Below are 17,913 nucleotides of genomic sequence, written 5' to 3'. Positions count from 1 at the left end.
TTTTTAGAAATTAAGTGAATTTAGAGGAAGAGATTTTAATATGCAGTTCTGGAATTCTTTTATGGGTACAGGAGCTGCTTTGTAAGTGCATGTTTTGGTACAGAACGTTTAACACTGTGTGTTTACATCGTGTTGTTACGTGTTTTAAATATATATTGAAGAGGTTTTCATTGTTTCCCTACAGACTAGATACTCTATAATAACTATGCAATCCTGTTCTGTGGGTTAATACACAACAATAAGCCACTGCAGGGTGTTACTGCATTTGAGATATCAATCCATTCATTTACAATGCCATCATGAGTAGAAAGTTGTCTTACACAGTTCTGTTATTATATCATCAGTGTTATATCCTGTGTAAAAAAAAAAAAAGACTAGAAACTGTGTACAGTTCTGTATTCACCCATGAGGAGTGAAAATCTGTGGCCAGCTTCACTGAGGGTCGAGATGTACGAACACTTAGATGGCACTCTATAAGCCCTTCACGATGCACTACTTTGTCCAGACAGGGCTGCCACACAGGTTCGCGGTCAACAGTAGTACACTTTCTGTCGGACAGGGGGGATCAATTAAGTTGCATTTGACCTATCTGCATGAGTCCACTGAGTAGAGTACCTGATAGAGTTAGAGAGTTAGATAGAGGTGTCGTATAGAGCCTGTCTGGTATTGCTCAGTGTGTGTGTGTGTGTGTGTGTGTGTGTGTGTGTGTGTGTGTGTGTGTGTGTCTGTGTATGTGTGTGTGTGTGTGTGTGTAGGCCTTGATATCCAAAAACGGTCTTTCTCTCACAGCACAAAACACACACACATATTATATACAAACATGTGTCCACGTATATGTGCTTTGAAGGCACACGCTATGTCGAAGGTCAGGCCTTGTTTGGGAACACACACCACACTGAGTTTGGCAGGAAGACAGGTCAGTTGTCTGTGACTGTGGAAGCAGTCTGGATGCAGGAATTCTCATGTCAAATCTAACATGGGTACACGCCCTCTAAAATTTCTGTGTGGCATGAGCAATGCCTCTGGAAGATTCAATACTCGTCTATCATGTAGGATTTTAAATAGGCTGTGGATATATAGCAGTCATTCATTTCCGCCGGAGAAGTAAAGCACAATTCATTTCCCAGCTGGCCTCTGTGTCCAGGCTGGGAGCAGCATTGATGTCACCCCAGGCCAATAGGTAAGACTGACTAGTTTGTTGAGAGCCGTCCTTCAGTTCTCTGTATCCAGTGACACTCCACTGGCAGCCCCAGCTGAAACATGGAACTCTGTTTCTCTGTTCAGCACTTCTCTGTACAGTAAGTCACTTTGGATCAAAGCATCTGCTAGTTAGAGGACAATATTTTGGGGGGATTTGGCAGCTTTGGCGCAGTTCTCTGAGTCTTAACAGCAATTATTTCCACATGACTTTCAACATTCCCCTTGGGGGGGCAGTTTAGAGAGGAAGAAAAGGGGTGTGTGTGTGAGTGTGTGTGAGTGTGCATGTGTGTGTGTGTGTGCACGCACGCGTGCACGTGCATGCGTGATGTTGTGATGCTGCAAGCTGCAGCTCTCCCAGTGTAACAGCAGATGGCACTGAGGCACAGATCTCAAGTTAACTTTACCAGAGTGTGTGTTTGGGTGGGTTTGTGGGCAGTTGCAATGTGCCATGACAGGCATCTCTTCGACTGGAGGGATCAATTCAACCAAGGTTGCGCCTACACCAGCCAATCAGAAGGCAAGATGAGGTAGTCCCTGTGTTGTTTTGAAACACAGGAGTTCCTGCGGTTGGTTGGAGCTCAATGCCTGCAAGGTAAAAATGGGGAGTTAGCTGCCCTTTTTGAGCAAAATCAGAATTGGGGCAGTGTAGTGTCTCAGATTTAGTGTGTGTGGGGTGTAGGAGGAAGGTGGAGCCTGGTGGGAAGGATTGGTGTCCGTGAGTTGGGGGTCTCAGGGTGTAAATTATCATATGGCTCTGTCTGTGAAGATTAGGCAGCTCCATCTCTAGCTGGCTTCCTCTATGAGCCGAGCCAGGGTGTCTCTGAGCTCCGTCAGCTCAAAGATCTTGCCGTCCAGCAGCTCCAGCAGCGTCCGCAGGCTCTTTCTGAAATTCTCCTGCTCCTCCTGGTTCTCCTCCAGCCGCTGCTCGGCCCCCGCCAGCTGCTCCTCCAGCACCCGGCTGCGGAGCTCCGTCTCCTGGAGAGGAAGAGACAGCATCATTGGCAGGTTTATGTCATGAGGAGGTCAATAATGACAGAGGAAACACTGATACTTTGAGGAACAATTATATGCTTAATACCTCCTATCACTCACCTCAAGTTTCTGGGTAAGGGTGTCTTTCTGTTCCATCAGGTCATTCATGTTTTCCAGTTCCTCTTTCAACTTTTCCATTTCCTGGAGGACACAAAGATCAATTACAAGGCCGCATAGCATAGGGTATTGTTGCATGAGCCATACATTTCAAGCATGGGACTCCACCATAATCAACACATACACGTGCACACACACACACACACACACACACACACACCTCTTCTTTATCCCTTAGTGTATTCTCCAGTTCCTCTATGGTTTGGTTGAGTTCAGTCTTCTGGGATTTGATGACCGGGGTTTGGTTGCTCTGGCACTCGAGCTCCGTCACCTAAAAGGACAATACGATTGATCAAGATTTGGATCCAAAGAGCCAGACTGGCGCGACAGAAACCTGATCTCATCCTATCTTTCAGTTCCAGACTACCTCTTCTTTACTCTCCCTCATGCCAAAACCCATGTCTCTTCTCTGTCTTTTTTCTACCGCGCTCTCATCTTGACTTCACACCAGCCCTTACAAATGATCACACCTATTTGATTTGAATTAATTAATCACACATGAAAACAAGCAAGCATTTCTGTGTCCCGTCCCTCACCCGTTTGTGTAGTCTCTCGGCCTCCTCCTGGTAGGCAGCCAGTTGCTGTTTCCACTGTTTCACGTTGGCTGTGGACTCCAGAAGAGCTGCCGTTAGTTTGGCATTGTTCCCCTTTAGTGCCTCCAGCTCAGCCTCCCAGTGTTTTGTCATGGCGGGGCTGTAGAGCACAGAGACGTACATACTGTCAGATTAACAGTAACACAAGTGTTCATGTTTTAATGTTATGGATATAGGCTGCGTATATCTAAAACTCATGATGTCTGATTTAGATCTGAAAAATCAAGTTGTGAGTGTTAAGGAACCATTATTGTTTATAAGCAGCCAGCATCCATCCATCCATCCATCCATCCATCCATCCTCTTTAGGGCTATTTTCGGTTGTTTTGCATGTCTTTGTGGTGGTTTGTTGTCTCTTTGTTGCTCTTTTGAGTCAATTTGTGGTCATTATTTGTGTTATTTAGTGGTCATTTGAGCCTCTTTGTGATTGTTTTGAGGTTTTTTTTATAGTTTTGAGCTGCATGTATGCTAAAACTGTCAAATTCCTTGTATGAGCACACATACTTGGCCAATAAAGCTAATACTAATTCTGATTGTTTTAAGTCTCTTTGTGTTCATTTTGAGCATTGTTGTCTATTTGTGTCTCTTTGATTGACATTTTGCAGGAAAAAACCCAGGGCCTCATGACCTCTTGGACCCCTGTGCCTGTGCCCAATAGGTCCATTCAGTAATCAATGCATACATCCATCCATCCACCTTTACTCCAGCACTGAAAGCTGACAAAGGCTGCAGCGGTTACTCAAGTTGGCGGTCGGCACTTCCTGGCCAGTAGCTGTGAAAGCAGCTGTCTGCCACATGATTTGTAATCTGAGATTATATCCTCAGACTGGCTGGCCTAATCTGGTCCAGCTACTCACGGACGAGAAGACGAGATGAGAGATAAGGGAGAAGTGATTGAATGTGGCTGAATTTCAGGATGGAGGGCATGTGTGGGAGAAAAAAGGCTGGTGGAAAAAAATACTTGCATATGGGTTGGGTAGTCAACAGTTCAGAGTTGAAGTGTAATATTAAATATATGTATAAACTCAACCTTCTGAAGGAAAAATGCTTCTGTTGTACATCTCCCCTGTTAGATCTGACTACTGTAGGCATTTATTTAAGATTTACATAATGCCGACTCCCTGTCTCTCACATAGTGTCTCACTTGGGCAGGAGAACGTATGAAAGACCTAAACGTTGTCGAGTACCAACATCGAGTCAAGTTCCTTTGAAAAGGAGCTCCTACTCCCACATACTTCACAGTAATTCCTCACAGTGGTGGAAATACATACACAGAAAAACACAAAAGCAGCGGAGTGGAGAGGGTCTGTGTATGACCCATAACAATGTTGTTTTCAGTTTTGTTCCACCCCCTCACTGACACACACACACATATATATGCTCACACACTGCTGCAGTACTCCACTATGCCATAACACCCACTCTGTGAAGTGTAAAAGAGAGAAAGCCCAGATCTAATTCACTCAGGACTCCCACGGCGCCTTCAGTTCTTACACAACAGCCGCCCCCTCTGTGAGCGCAAGTGTGTCTGCGTGTGTGACGCATAGGAGGGAGACGACACTTCATCCTACACATGCACATATCAACTGACACACAACCACTCACACACACACATACACACATGGAGCGATGCTGTCACCAAAGCACACAGCCCCGCCAATGTATAAACCCCTCACACCAGCTCGGAGAGCAGGAGAGCAAGCGAGACATCAAGATGTGAAGATGGAGACAGACGGAGAAGGCATGGGAGAGCGATGGAGGGAGAATTACAGGAGAGAAAAGAGTGCGAGATGTTTTGACACTGGTGTTCGTCTTCATTAAATGAGTCTGGCTGAAAGGTTTCAGGAGGGCACTTCTGGCTGAAGACAGCAGAGCTGAAGGTGTGTGAGACACATGGAGGGTAAGTTACTGTAGCTGCTGCGATGTGACTGATCTGCTGACTGTAAAGATGATGTGATTATGTACACAGTGAGGATTTTATTAGGTATTGATATTTTGAGGTTGATGATCAGTATGTAATTCCATGTTTAGTCATGCAGAAGCCAATTGTGTGATGCTGAACCATCAAGAAATTATGCTTGAAACAGTGTGCAATTTTCCTGAATGCATGTAATCACATTTTTTTTATTTCTCTATCTATAGAGCTTATCTGTTTTTATCTGTTTAATGTGATCAATCTTTCTGCCAACTAAAAGAGAATAAGTCACGACAAGAGATGGCACAGGACCAAATTTTGTGGGGTGTCAGGTTAATGCTAGATCTTTTCTAGGTTAAATTTTGAATGTTTTTTTGTGGTTTGGACATATTCTGTACACACTGCCATTACACCATGACTCTTTAATAAAACATCAACACTCTGCTTTTGTGTTTTACTGCTTCAAAATGTTAAGTCTAATTCTTCTCCCAGGCTCAATAAAGCTCCCAAACACACAACATAAAGTTGTATGACACTGAAGGTTCTCTACGGCCCTCTGGTGTTTCTGCCATGTCCTGACTGCTGTGAGTTGCCAGGTAGGTCTTCCTCCTCACAGAGCACTTCAAGAAGCAGGGAGCCAGAGCAGTTGCCATGGCAGCACTGGAGGAACAGAGGCGCTCGTGGCACCCTGACGTATGACATCGGCACCGTCTCCGTTCACACTAGCCTACCACAAACCCACCGACAGACGCCTACATCCTCCAACACTAGAAGACCATTCACATACAGCCAAGCAGTCCCAACAAAAGGTCTTCCAATATTCAGAAAACCATTCAGAACGACTCCACTGCAGACCTGCCAAACACGCCTACATCCGGCAATATAAAAAACCCCACTCTCACAGCCCTGCATACAGCTTTATCTCATCCTCCTCTCTCTTCCTGTGCCCTCTGCACCCACACATACCTGCCTACACAGTCCTGCTAAGAAGCAGTATGGTGTATATGTTATCATCATCTAAATCCAGACACATGGCAGAGAGACAAACCAAGACCATTGCAGAGGTCTGGTGCAAAAAGACAGCAAACACGGCTGTGTTTAGGTGTGTTTCCATATGTGGGTCTGAGCCCTCATGAAGTATTATATAAGTAAACACATTCAAAATATACAATATATAATACAAACATTTAATTCTTTTCTTTTGGCTATAAAATTAACTACAGGCTTATACACCATTACACAAATTAACAGAAAAAACATTTTAACTTCAGTTTGAAGCACATGAAAGGCTGATGGAGCTACTGTAAAAGGTGATAGACATGTAAGATGATGCACACGGTAGATACTGAATTAAGGAAGAATCATAGAAAGAAAAGAGAGACAGGGTTAAATATCTGGACTTGTCCTAGCATCTACCCTCTCTGCATATGCCTCTGAGAAAATGTGAGACTGAGGTTCGTTTGTTACGTCCATGCTTGCCATCGCGAATATTGAGAGTCGACCCCATCTCCCACGCATGCAGCATTAATAGACACATCAGCAGCAATGCTGCAGCAGGCAGTGGGTGTCCTCTCTACATCCCGCTCTCGCTGCACACTCAGATCTGTGTAGCCTTACAGAGTTCATGATGTAGCGGTACGGATTTCTAAGCATTTGCACTTGAGCTTGTCACAGCTTTACAGATTTTAGCACACTAATAAAAATACATCTGTCTCTATATCTCTACAATGATTAATATCAAAAAAGTCTCCTCTCAGACCCCCATAGTTAAGCAAAAAAAAGAATGATAATACATTAAGCCATTGATTGATGTCTTTAATTATTAGAATCGCAGCCAGAGAAATAATGAAATGAGTTGCACAAGATTACAGAGATTTTACAAATGAAAAGACCTGTGTGTACAGTCGACTACAGGTGACAGTAGATAATAGGAACATTTCCTCTACTGAGGAAAAAAAACACTTCACTCACTGAAATGACTCAAACTGATTGTCCATGCCCTCCTGTTCACTTTATTTATTGTAGTGAGTGTGTGTGCAGTTGGTGGCTGTTTAGGCAGCACTGACTCATGTACAGACTTTACACAATGCACCTCTCTCTATCTCCGTCGTTCTCTCTTCTGACACACACACCCACACACAGGCACACACACTCTCTCTCTCTCTCTCGCTCTCTCTCTCTCTCTGTCTCTCTCTCACTCTCTGTCTATCTGTCTTGCTCTTTCTCTGCCTCCCACTACCCACAGTATGTTATATAAGTCTTACATAAACGCTTCATCGACACCTTTTTGGTGATGAGCCTCACAGCCACACCTCTTCAGAAAGCCATTATACAAATCAAACATATTTACATGGCACTTTGACCTCTTTATCTTACACAATCTACTGTTTATAATCCAGTACTGACAATCACAGGGAATATGAACTATCCATTTCAACATTCACTCTGCAGAACGCAAAGACAGCAGGAATGTATACAACAGTAGTGGTGCATGCATAGAGATATTATTGCATCGCAGTAGGCAAACACAATACTATAAATATATGTGAGTTTCCTTACCAAGCATGCTCAGATTGGACAAAATAACTTCAATAATTCCTCATTCCTGAGAAACACTTTAAGTAACATCTTTTGCTGGTCCGTGTGAAGTGTGTGAGTAAGAATGTCACTGATATTCATAGCACCCTTATTCCTCCCGACTGGAGTGATGGTGCGCTGATGTTACCATATTCGTTAGCAGTTAGTAAACAGGCAGTGCATCAGGTTTTGTAAAGAAGACCCTCCCTGTTGCTGACCTGCAATCAGGCTCTTATTTTTCAGAAAGTTTGCACCTGAACTTTTTTTGCTTTGCGTAGTTATGATGTTGCAGTAGTCAGGACTTGTAATGACATCCCTATCAGAAAGAGCAGACCCGACAAGTCTTAAACTGCTCCCTAGAGAGGAAAAACATGAGAGAGCAGCAGTGAATAGAGGGAGTTCACTACCATGCTGACATGCAACATATATAGGTGCATGCAGATGAAAAGAAGGACATAGAAGAAGAGAGGTACAGACTTCTGTGCCTCAGAACACAGAGAAAAATTCAAAACAAATAATATATTCTAGTGTTGTTTGTGTGCAATCTATGAGAAATACAACTGTGACAGTGAGTGCATCTGGTCAGACAGTAACATCTGCACTGTAGTAAACATGGCAACTCAGGACTGTGAATACATCATGATGTTGGATGTACCTGTGTGCGAAGGCCAGTGCGTTCTGCGCTGGCCCTGGAAGGGTGTCTGAATTGGGAGTCGTGTCACATATTTCATCTGTGCCATTGATGTTTTCCATGGGCGGAGTCACCGGGGTCAAAGGTGACGAGAGCTCACCTCCTGGAGATTCCTACATGTGAAACAAAAGCGGTTACTGCCAGTTACACATCAAATAATCAGTGCTTAAATATTTTAATCATTTTATTCTTCTTCACACAGTTAGTGACGGTTATGAGGCTGGAAACAATTAAAATCATTATAAAAGCTCAAAAATGTAAACATTTGTTTATTTCCCTTTTAATAAATGCCTGTATGATACTCCCTAATGTCAGCAATTTATAATAGTATATAGTATATTTATAATAGTATATTTATAATAGTTTGTAATAGGTAGTGAGTTCAAAAAAGCTTTTACATCTGCTACATTTTCAGTTCTTGATGGTGATTAATGGTGGTGACTGGTTTTTCCAGAGACACAGCCTAAGGCATAAAGGAAATGGTGCATTTAAGAGTACCAAAAGTAGAAACAGTGATTTGTTTGGATGAAATAGAGAAGAACTGCGCAGTATTTAGCATCTGCAAAGGTTGACACTATGGCTGAAGTGACAAGGAAAAAAAAGCACTACTGCAACAAACAACTATTTTTATTATTGATGAACCTGTCAATTATTTTTTTGTACAGTTAATCAATTAATTGTTTTCCCTATAAAACCTCAGCACCAGAGCCTGAAGTAACGGCTGCAAATCAGATTGTCAGATCAGTCTAAAACACAAAGCTAATTAATTTGCAATGAGAAAAGCAGCAAATCCTCACGTGTGAGAAACAGGAAGCAGTGAAAGTGTGGTCTTTATTTCCTTGATAAATGATTAAAATAATTAAATCATTCTGAAAATTGTTTTCAATTAATTACCTGCCAATTGACTAACTGTTAAATAAACTAATCATTTTGTAATACTCATATAATATGAAATGTATCATAACTAACTTGAGTGATATCAACAACCCCTTATTACAGAGATGGCAAAAGGATAAAAACAAGAATCTCATACATAAATTTGGATCATCCTTTCCCTACAAGGAGCTGACATGCGAAATGACAGAGGTGTGTTTGTGTGTTTTCATCTGTGATAGATGTTGTCTCTCGTACTCATAACCTTCTTACTGTGATGCAAAAAATTTGAGCATCTTAGTGAGCCATTCCACATGCCTATAGGCCAATAAATAGCTTACTATAGCAATGGGAAACTGCATAATTACAGATTAATGTTTATCTTTATATCCCATACAACCAGAGAATTATACGAGAGACAAATAATTTAGCTTCTGCACGTACATAAAACAAAGCTATTAAGACTCAGGGCTTGGGCACAATAAAGTAGCACAATGGCATTGCCTGTGTGTCTCTAATGGACAAGAAGGAAGTGAGAGATAAGAGGAAGATTAGGGCTGGCGTTACATTTTGCGCTTCACATTCATTAGTATCCTATTTAATATCTGTTCATGGTACACTTCCACTGGGGTCTGACCTATTGGGACTAGCATTCAGCATCCGTGTTTTCTCATAATGTCTAACAGGAATAATTCCTCTCTCATGTTTTCTTTTAGTTTATATAGAGGAGAGAAAAGAGAGGATCTGGAGGTTGGAAAAAAAGCCAGCAGGCATGTGGTTGAAACACTGACAATCAGTAGTAAAACAGCAGACCGCTTCTGTAGAGTACTGCAGGCTTGTAGCAGGAAGGCTGCAGCCTTTACTGTTACAGCAATCCCTTCACTTTCACCCCTGTAGCGTTGTGGTGGCCAGTTCACATGCAGCCTTCAACCCCTGATGAGAACGAAGCTGTCCACTTGGCTTCATTAAAAAACATTCTCCTATGGGAGGTACAAGGTACTGTAGCATTTCAGCCTATGTGGGCTGCAGCATTAATAGTACTGGTAATAGACCGCAGTACAGCGGGGGGCTGCTCCCCTAGCCTCCATAATGAACAGACGAGGACATGAAGCCTGTTAACAGCCTTTAGATTAAAGAACAGATTTCTCTGGGGATTCCTCTCTGAAACAAGCTAATTTTCTCTCAGATGCAGTTACACATGCCCTAAAACACTCTGTTATTAGATATCCTACACAAACAAATACCTAACATACAGGCTAATTATGTTCTGCAATTTATGGCAGATCCATAGACAGTTTTGTCCTTTTCTTTTAATGTATAGGGGGTATACAGGACTGTAAATTCTAACCTTAGTGTCAGGACCTCTCAAGGGGTCATGCAGTAGTTGAAAGTAACTTAGTACATTTACTCAAGCAACATATTTTATTTTAAGATACATTTATATGAATTATGATACATTTCAGCAGAAAATATTTTGTTTTTTACTCAACTACATTTATTTGACAGATATAATTACTGGTTACATTTTAGCTCTAGAAGTAGTGTAATGTAGAAAATAAAATAGAAAAAAAAACATTTCATATTATGAACTGCATTTTTAAGATCAGATAAGATAGATAAGGATTTATTAATCCCAAACTGGGGAAATTTGGGAAGCAAAGCTTTTTGATTTATGACCTTTTTGGCTTGTGAACTCTTACAAAAAAGCAATGTCTTGTTGGAAACCCTTTTCACATTCCAGTTGTGCGCTATCAGTGCCAACAGTCAAATATTTCCTGTCTAAACTTCTCAAACGGTTTTATTTAAATAACTAAGGCCTAAGTAGTAAAATGATTTATTATTTCACACAAAAAATCTCTCTCTCTATATATATATATTCTTTCCTATGCCATCAATAATCTCACAACCCCACAGATTTAAGACTTTAAGACTTTAACATTTAGACTAAACTACCTAACTGTATATAAAGTTGTTCAACGACAGTAAATTGCTACTTACACATTGATGCATCAGTGTTAGCAATATAAAATGTAATGATGAGTCACAGAAGGCATTTTTCTGCTTAACCTGCACTTTTACTTTAGCACATTTTGCAAACAGTGCTGTAGTTTTACTTAAGTAGGATTTTTAATGCAGGACTTTTACTTAACAGAGTGCATTAATGTGCTGGTACTTTTACTTATGTATAGAATCTGAATGCTTCCTCCACCACTGGTGTCAACAATTTCAAGTTAAACATATTTTTGTATCAATTTTACATCAAATTTCATTTCCTTAGTTTCCCTCTATGCCTCCTGTGATAATCAATCAAACTAAATAACACCAAAGGCTGACCTGTTCAGCTATTCATTATACACAACACGCCTGTGATAAGAGGTATAAGTAGGCTGACAAAAAGGTTAAGACTTATATTGAACATACCTGAGAAGGAGACGTGGCCATCTCCATCTTTTCTTGACTTTTCTCTTTAGCAAGCCGTGCTGCTTCTTTATACTCTGCAAACTTCTCTGCAAACTGGACACAGAGGAAAGACATCAGTATGGACTGCAATTCATACAATAATGTGGTTTAATCTGTTCAGTAAAGCCGTATGTGCATGGACACACATACACACAGATCGGTGTGTAATACGACAGAGATGAAGACAGGGGAAGGATAGAGAGAGGCTGTTGCCAATAACGACCCACAGTTGAACTTAGGAAAGAAGGCCCTTACCCATAATGCCTCACCAGAAACATGAGCTAACTAGGTCACTGTAAGTAACCTGTCTATCACAGACATGCACATAGGCCAGCAGTATGCACACACACAGCAAAGCAGACTGTGCCATTGTGTTTTCCCGGTTGAGTTTTTGCCTTTAATCAGAAGGTGTCAGTGGCTGAAGTTGATCTCCAGAGTTATTTTGATCTACTGCAAAGATACATCCAGCGAGCCTGAAGTAGTAAGGTGAGCTCATCTGAGGGGCTTCAAGCAAATATAAACACTCTGGCACATACACACAAGTGCATATCCCCAATGTCCCTTTAGGGTGTGGTTCATCGCCGACACTTCTCCCACAGTGTTACAGAGTAGTTTTGTACTGCAGAGGGCTGAGTGGTGAGGAAATCAAATTGACAACTCTGCTGGAGCCAGTCTTGTGTCTGCCATTAATGGAGTTTCAACAAGTAACTCAATATCATTTCACTTCAGTGCAATATTATAGTTCTGGTACGGTGATCTAAATGCAGTAGTTCTCAGTGTAAGTGCTACAGGAGTGTTGCCACTGCAGTTATCTGAGAAGTGAATCTGATTATTTCAACTTTAAACTACAGAATATACTTCTAATCATCTGGTCTGTTAAAACTGCATATTAATACACTTCAGACACTGTAAATCAGTTCGATGCTCTATATTAGTCAGGAATTGGGAAAATGGAAGTTTTACATGTATTGTTTTGTTCTCTCTGATTTGTGACAATGATGTAAGCTTGATAATGAACTGAATCTTAATTATAATTTAGCTTTATTTGCCAAGCAGCAATTTAGTATTGGACTTTCATAATGTTGTGATTGCTGTGAGAAAGAGATTTTAAAAGAAATGAACTAAACCAATGTAAATCTGTATGTTAAATTGGTGCCCCCTTTTACACTCAGAATTTTAAACTTATGAAACACAAGTGTTCAATTTAATTTTAAAGGGGTAAAATGATTAGATTTTGGGCAGAGAGCACCTGACCCAACACCCTTCATGTCACAAACCACATATTATTAATGTCCGGTATATGACATGAAACAGGAAATGTCTTCAATATCAGTTATCAGCCTCTTTGTCTTTGCCTTCCTGACACAGAGGATGTGTCTTCACTGTTGAGTTTGGCTGTAATGTGTGTGTAAGTGTGTGTGTACATGTGTGTGTGTGTCTGTGTGTGTGTTGTCCTGGCAGTGGGGTGCAGTTCATGACAGAGCTTAATCATACACACACACACACGCACACACACACACACACACAAGTGAACTCACAGGTGTACATTCCTTTCACAAACACACAGAGACACACACAGATAAAAAAGCCTCATTAGGGCTAGCAAACCAAACAGACCATGCACTAGAAAAGCAATAGCAACTAGAGTGAAAAAACAGAAAGATGAAATGTCATCCTCTCTCAGGGACTGAGCGAGAAGAAAAGAGAAGCCACCCTGTGATTGATGCTAAAGGTTGACAGTAGATGTGGTGTGTGTGTGTGTGTGTGTGTGTGTGTGTGTGTGTGGGGCTGTACCTTGGCTAGATGATGCTCAGTGGAGAATCCCAGGCCGTACACAGTGTTAGCTCGACTGTCCGCCCATTGGCCAAACTTCTGTGAGGTCTTTGTGAACGTCATGTTGGGACTGATGGTGCTGTTGATTATTGCCTGCAGGACAGAGGCAACCCACTTAATACATATTAAATCAACTTTATTACTGCAGTGTGTTTTATGTGCTTGTGTGTGTGTTTGTGTGAGTGTGATGAAAATATCAATGAAATATTGTATTGTTTTATGTGGAACAAACAGTTTCAACATTTAAAACAAAGCCACATTTCTGTTCTATCTTTTTGTAACTGTTGGTATTAGTGCCTTGATCGTGTGTCTCTCAGACTCTCCAAAGACTCTCTACTGCAGTAGTGCCAAAGCAATTAAGCGATTGATAGATTTGTCACTGGATGGAAAAATGTGTTGTTAACAATTTTTATGACCAAGTTAGCGTTTCAGATATTTATCAAACAAACATGTAAAACATTCTTTGCTTTCAGCTTCCACTTTTCTGTGTTTCATATAATTGTAAACTCTTTGGGTTTAGGACTGTTGGTTGGACAAAAACAAAGTGTTAATGCATCACCTGAGGCTTCTGGGTAATGGTGATGAGCATTGTTCACAAATTTCCGACACTTCATAGAATAAATGAATAATGACTAATCAATTAATCCAAAAAAATCCTGACAGACTAATTGATAATGCAAATACTCATACACAAACATGAGCATATACATGTACGCACACACATACTGTACACTAATGGCAGAGAGGCAGAATGGCAGATGGAAGCATCTTACAGGGAGAAATTAGGTGGTGGCCATGAAAAGACTAAAACACAAAATATGGAATTTAGTGAATGCTGAATATATTTTATATTTCCTTATTAAAATAATTGTCTGTGTATGTTAAAGTATAGCTTTTTCATCTGTGACATAGACCTACATTGCTGTCCAAAAACCAGCCAGAGAGCCACACTGTTGCACTGGCTGACATATTGCTTCATTATGATGGACTTGAGCAGACCAAATAGGGCAGTGTAGATTACTTTGAGTCCTGCTAGCATACATACTTAATAGTACTGAGACACAGAGTAACATGTTGGTTTTTGTCTTTTCATGAGATTTATTAACAATACAAAAGATATAAGATAAGATAAGATAAAAACTTTATTGACCCCACAACAGGGAAATTAAGTCGTTACAGACAGCTATAATAGCAAGAATAAAAACTAGAACTAGAAAAAGGGCAAATAGACAACAAAAGGGGACACAAAATAAAATGAACTATATATACATTATATACAAAAAAGTATAAAAAGAATATTGCCTTAATATAGAGCACAGAACAGAAGGCTACTTCTATATCTTACATAATTGAGCTTAAATTGTTAAATAACAGTAATGGAGAACAAATTAATTGCTTATCAATTAGAAGTGTTGTGTAATAGTTGACATTCTGGTTGGCATCAATAATTAATGATGAGTTTGGGATGGGTAGCAGCCAGTGAGTGTGTGTGTTATACAACAGTTGAATTTAGTGATCAAATATCTATTGAGTGCTTTATGATATGAGATGGTAAACTGAGCATCAGCAAGGGTTCCTGCACACCAGATGGTCTTTGAAAGCAAACTCTATGACCTTGCTCAGCTTCAAGTTGTCCCTCATATTTTTTCGACCTTCTTCTTCACCTGGCTTCACACTCTGTCTTTGCCGCTCGAGTTATTTCTCCTATCATTGATTCTTCTCACTCTGTCATCTGTTTCTCTCATTTAACCTCACCCCTCCTCTTTTCATAACTGGGGGGGGGGTGTGTGTGTGTGTGTGTGCATGTGTGTGACTGGACTCAACTGAGGGTTGAGGCTGTAGCTTGAGTCATGGTGAGCTCTACCTCACCAAATAATACCCAGCAAATATCCCTCCCAGATCTCTAACAAAAATATCTCAGACACAAAGTATAGACTCTGAAGTGCAGACAGACACACATGGACATGCATACACAAATACAGTAGTGGCATGCACACGCACAATGAAACATGAGCTGTCAGTCTTGGGACAGGCTGCAACGATGAGCTCTTTTAAGATGTGTTTGCACATTAGAGCTTATTAACACCATTAACACTCAGTAGATCACAGTACCATTAAAATCTCCTGGAAGACTGTTTGTCATCTTCATAAAACCATGTCAGTTGGAAGAAGTTAAAAATAACTCAATGGATGCAGGAGGAAAGCTATCATAAAATCTGTGTTATGTGTGTGACAGAGAGTGAAAAGTGTACTATAACAGTCAGAACCACTGCTCACCTTGGTGCCATCCAGGCTGATGATGCGGTAAACATTGCGCGTACTGTCGTAGAAGTAGGAGACAGTGACCGCATGCTTGCTGGTCGGCAGCCAGTTCTTCTTAGTGTTGGGATCAATCTGGAAGACATGGGCCCGGGTGCTGTAGATGGGCTGCTCCCTAAAGGGGACGAAGAAGAAGTTGTGAACCTCTTTGTGCCGCAATACCAGCGTCTCACCAAATCCACCGCAAGCACCGAAACTCCTGTTGCCCACGGGGGAGTCAGATCGCCCTGGTAAACGAATTACCAACTCGCCATCCTCCATAGTTACACCACAGAAAGACAGGCTGTGAAAAGATTACTGCATACACTCATTGTCTTATGTAAAAGGACAACAAGCTACAGCAACTGAACCTAGAAACTACAGCAGAGTTCCCACATACAACTTAAGTCTACGCTTCCTCTCATACATTATCTCTCTACTTGTAAACCAACACACTAAATGCAGGCAGCCACTCAACAGAAACTCTCTCTGTCTTTCTCTCTGTGTAAGGGAGCGCCGTCTCTCAGTGCTCTGATATGGGAATGCCTGCAGCACCGAGCGAGGGTCACACAGGGGAGCACAGGGGGGAAAGGAGAGGATTTAACGCTAAATATAGACAGTAGGCCATGGTTAACTACCAAAGACACACCCCACAGAGCTGCAGTTTCCACACCCATAATACATGTGCATATATAAACATGCACACACTCTGACACAGATGTGATGGAATTATAAATCTCTATTTATGTGTGAGTGTATATGTGGATTTGTGCCTGTGTAGCTTAGATCAGTAGATGATCAAAACTCCATGATGGGCTCAGTTTGAGATGATTTAATTCCTTATTGACCTCTGTGTGACACTCAAACCAGAGTTAGGATTCTCCCCTATTAATGTTGGTGATTATATAAGAGTCTTCTTTGTTTTTTGACCATCCATTCATCCGTCACTCATGCGCCACCTTAACCCTCTGTCCATTTGTCCCCCTCTCCTTGGTTTGCTCTTAAAATGCCCTCATATATCCCAGCATTGTTGGGGCTTCTTGGGTAATATCTACAGTCAGTACACACACACTCAAAGCGCAGGGTGCAGAGGGAGATATTCTGGGCTGGCAGTGCTGGCAGAGCAGGAGATAGAGAAGTGCTTACACTGCACTGAGGGGGTGATGGGGGACATCAAAGGCTCGCTGTATAAATGAATATTAAAATTCAGCAGCAGCACCCCTCCTGTGTGTGATTAGCCAAGACTGAGAAAGAAAGAAAAACATGGAGACAGGGAGAGAGAGAGGGAGAGAGAGGGAAGTTAGGCAGTAGAAAGAGAATGATGGGGAATATGGAGAGTATAGGAAGTCAGAGAGTGAATCTGGGATGATTAATGTCGCTCCACAAAGCTGCTTGTGGAGTGCTGTGCGCGAATTATCATAATCATCGACAGCAGTGTAAGTGGCGGAAGTGTGAGTCATTTCAACTCTCTCCCAGCACACATCACACAACCACGGCCTGTCCGTATGATCTGTGCAATAGCCACTTGGCAACTGACATTGTTTTTCATTGCATAATTTGATGGAGCTGTGGCAAATGCTGCGCTTCTTGTTGCTTGATTGTGTTTCTACCAAACACAGCAACGTTCTTGTGCTTTGAATTTTACATCAATGCCTGTGCCAAAGAGTTTTATTCCAAAATGACACCCACCAGTTGTCAAAAAAAGCAATACCTACTCCTACAACAGAACTTTAAGAGACAGCACAATAAATGATGGAATGTGACTTAAGTTGGTTGCTACTGTCTTACAAAATAGACATAATAATTTCTATATATGTTTGCTCTCCCCAAAGCTGGCATGGCCATAACACGAAAGGCAACGGGAACATCGTTCATGCTCCCACTACAGTGTTTTCTGTACTGATTCTGCTCCCAGCCAATAGCCTGACAGAGTTACTGGTTATGGGATTGCATGGAGGTCAGTTCAGAACGCGTTGATCCTCTTGCACTCTAGTGATGAACTTCGGTAGTAACATGTAGGCTGCATAGCAGCTATACAGATTTAGCAGCAGGGACACAACAGGAGCAGCAGGGAAAGCCTAAGATGTGTCTGTCTTCCATTAGTGCATGAAAAAAGTGCATACAAGAGTATGAATGTAAAAACACCCACTACGAGAGGGTGGTCAGGGAGGAAAAAAGGAAAAGTAAGAGGGCACGCAAGGGGATAATTTCAGTGGGATGCAAATGAGTGGTAAAGGAGAAAGTACAGAGGAGGAAGGAAAAACACAGAGGAGGAAGAGGAAGAGGAGGAGGAAGTGTTTAGCATGCAGAGTGGACTGCGTGACA

The 17,913-nt window shown here is 41.5% G+C and overlaps 1 protein-coding gene across 1 annotated transcript; it reads right to left on the bottom strand.

Moving 5' to 3' along the window:
• Positions 1–1,983: 1,983 nt before the first annotated feature.
• homer1b (homer scaffold protein 1b) lies at positions 1,984–15,870 on the bottom strand. The gene is made up of 8 exons (XM_041937302.1): positions 15,568–15,870; positions 13,252–13,383; positions 11,419–11,511; positions 8,089–8,237; positions 2,886–3,042; positions 2,510–2,620; positions 2,293–2,373; positions 1,984–2,175 (listed from the first exon to the last, which is right to left on the bottom strand). Exons 1-8 carry the CDS (start codon positions 15,868–15,870, stop codon positions 1,984–1,986), a joined length of 1,218 nt encoding a protein of 405 aa, XP_041793236.1.
• Between the last annotated feature and the right edge of the window lie 2,043 nt (positions 15,871–17,913).

Source organism: Chelmon rostratus, chromosome 5, assembly GCF_017976325.1.
Source record: "Chelmon rostratus isolate fCheRos1 chromosome 5, fCheRos1.pri, whole genome shotgun sequence".
Taxonomy (NCBI): domain Eukaryota; kingdom Metazoa; phylum Chordata; class Actinopteri; order Chaetodontiformes; family Chaetodontidae; genus Chelmon; species Chelmon rostratus.
This window is presented reverse-complemented; position numbering and strand designations above follow the sequence as displayed.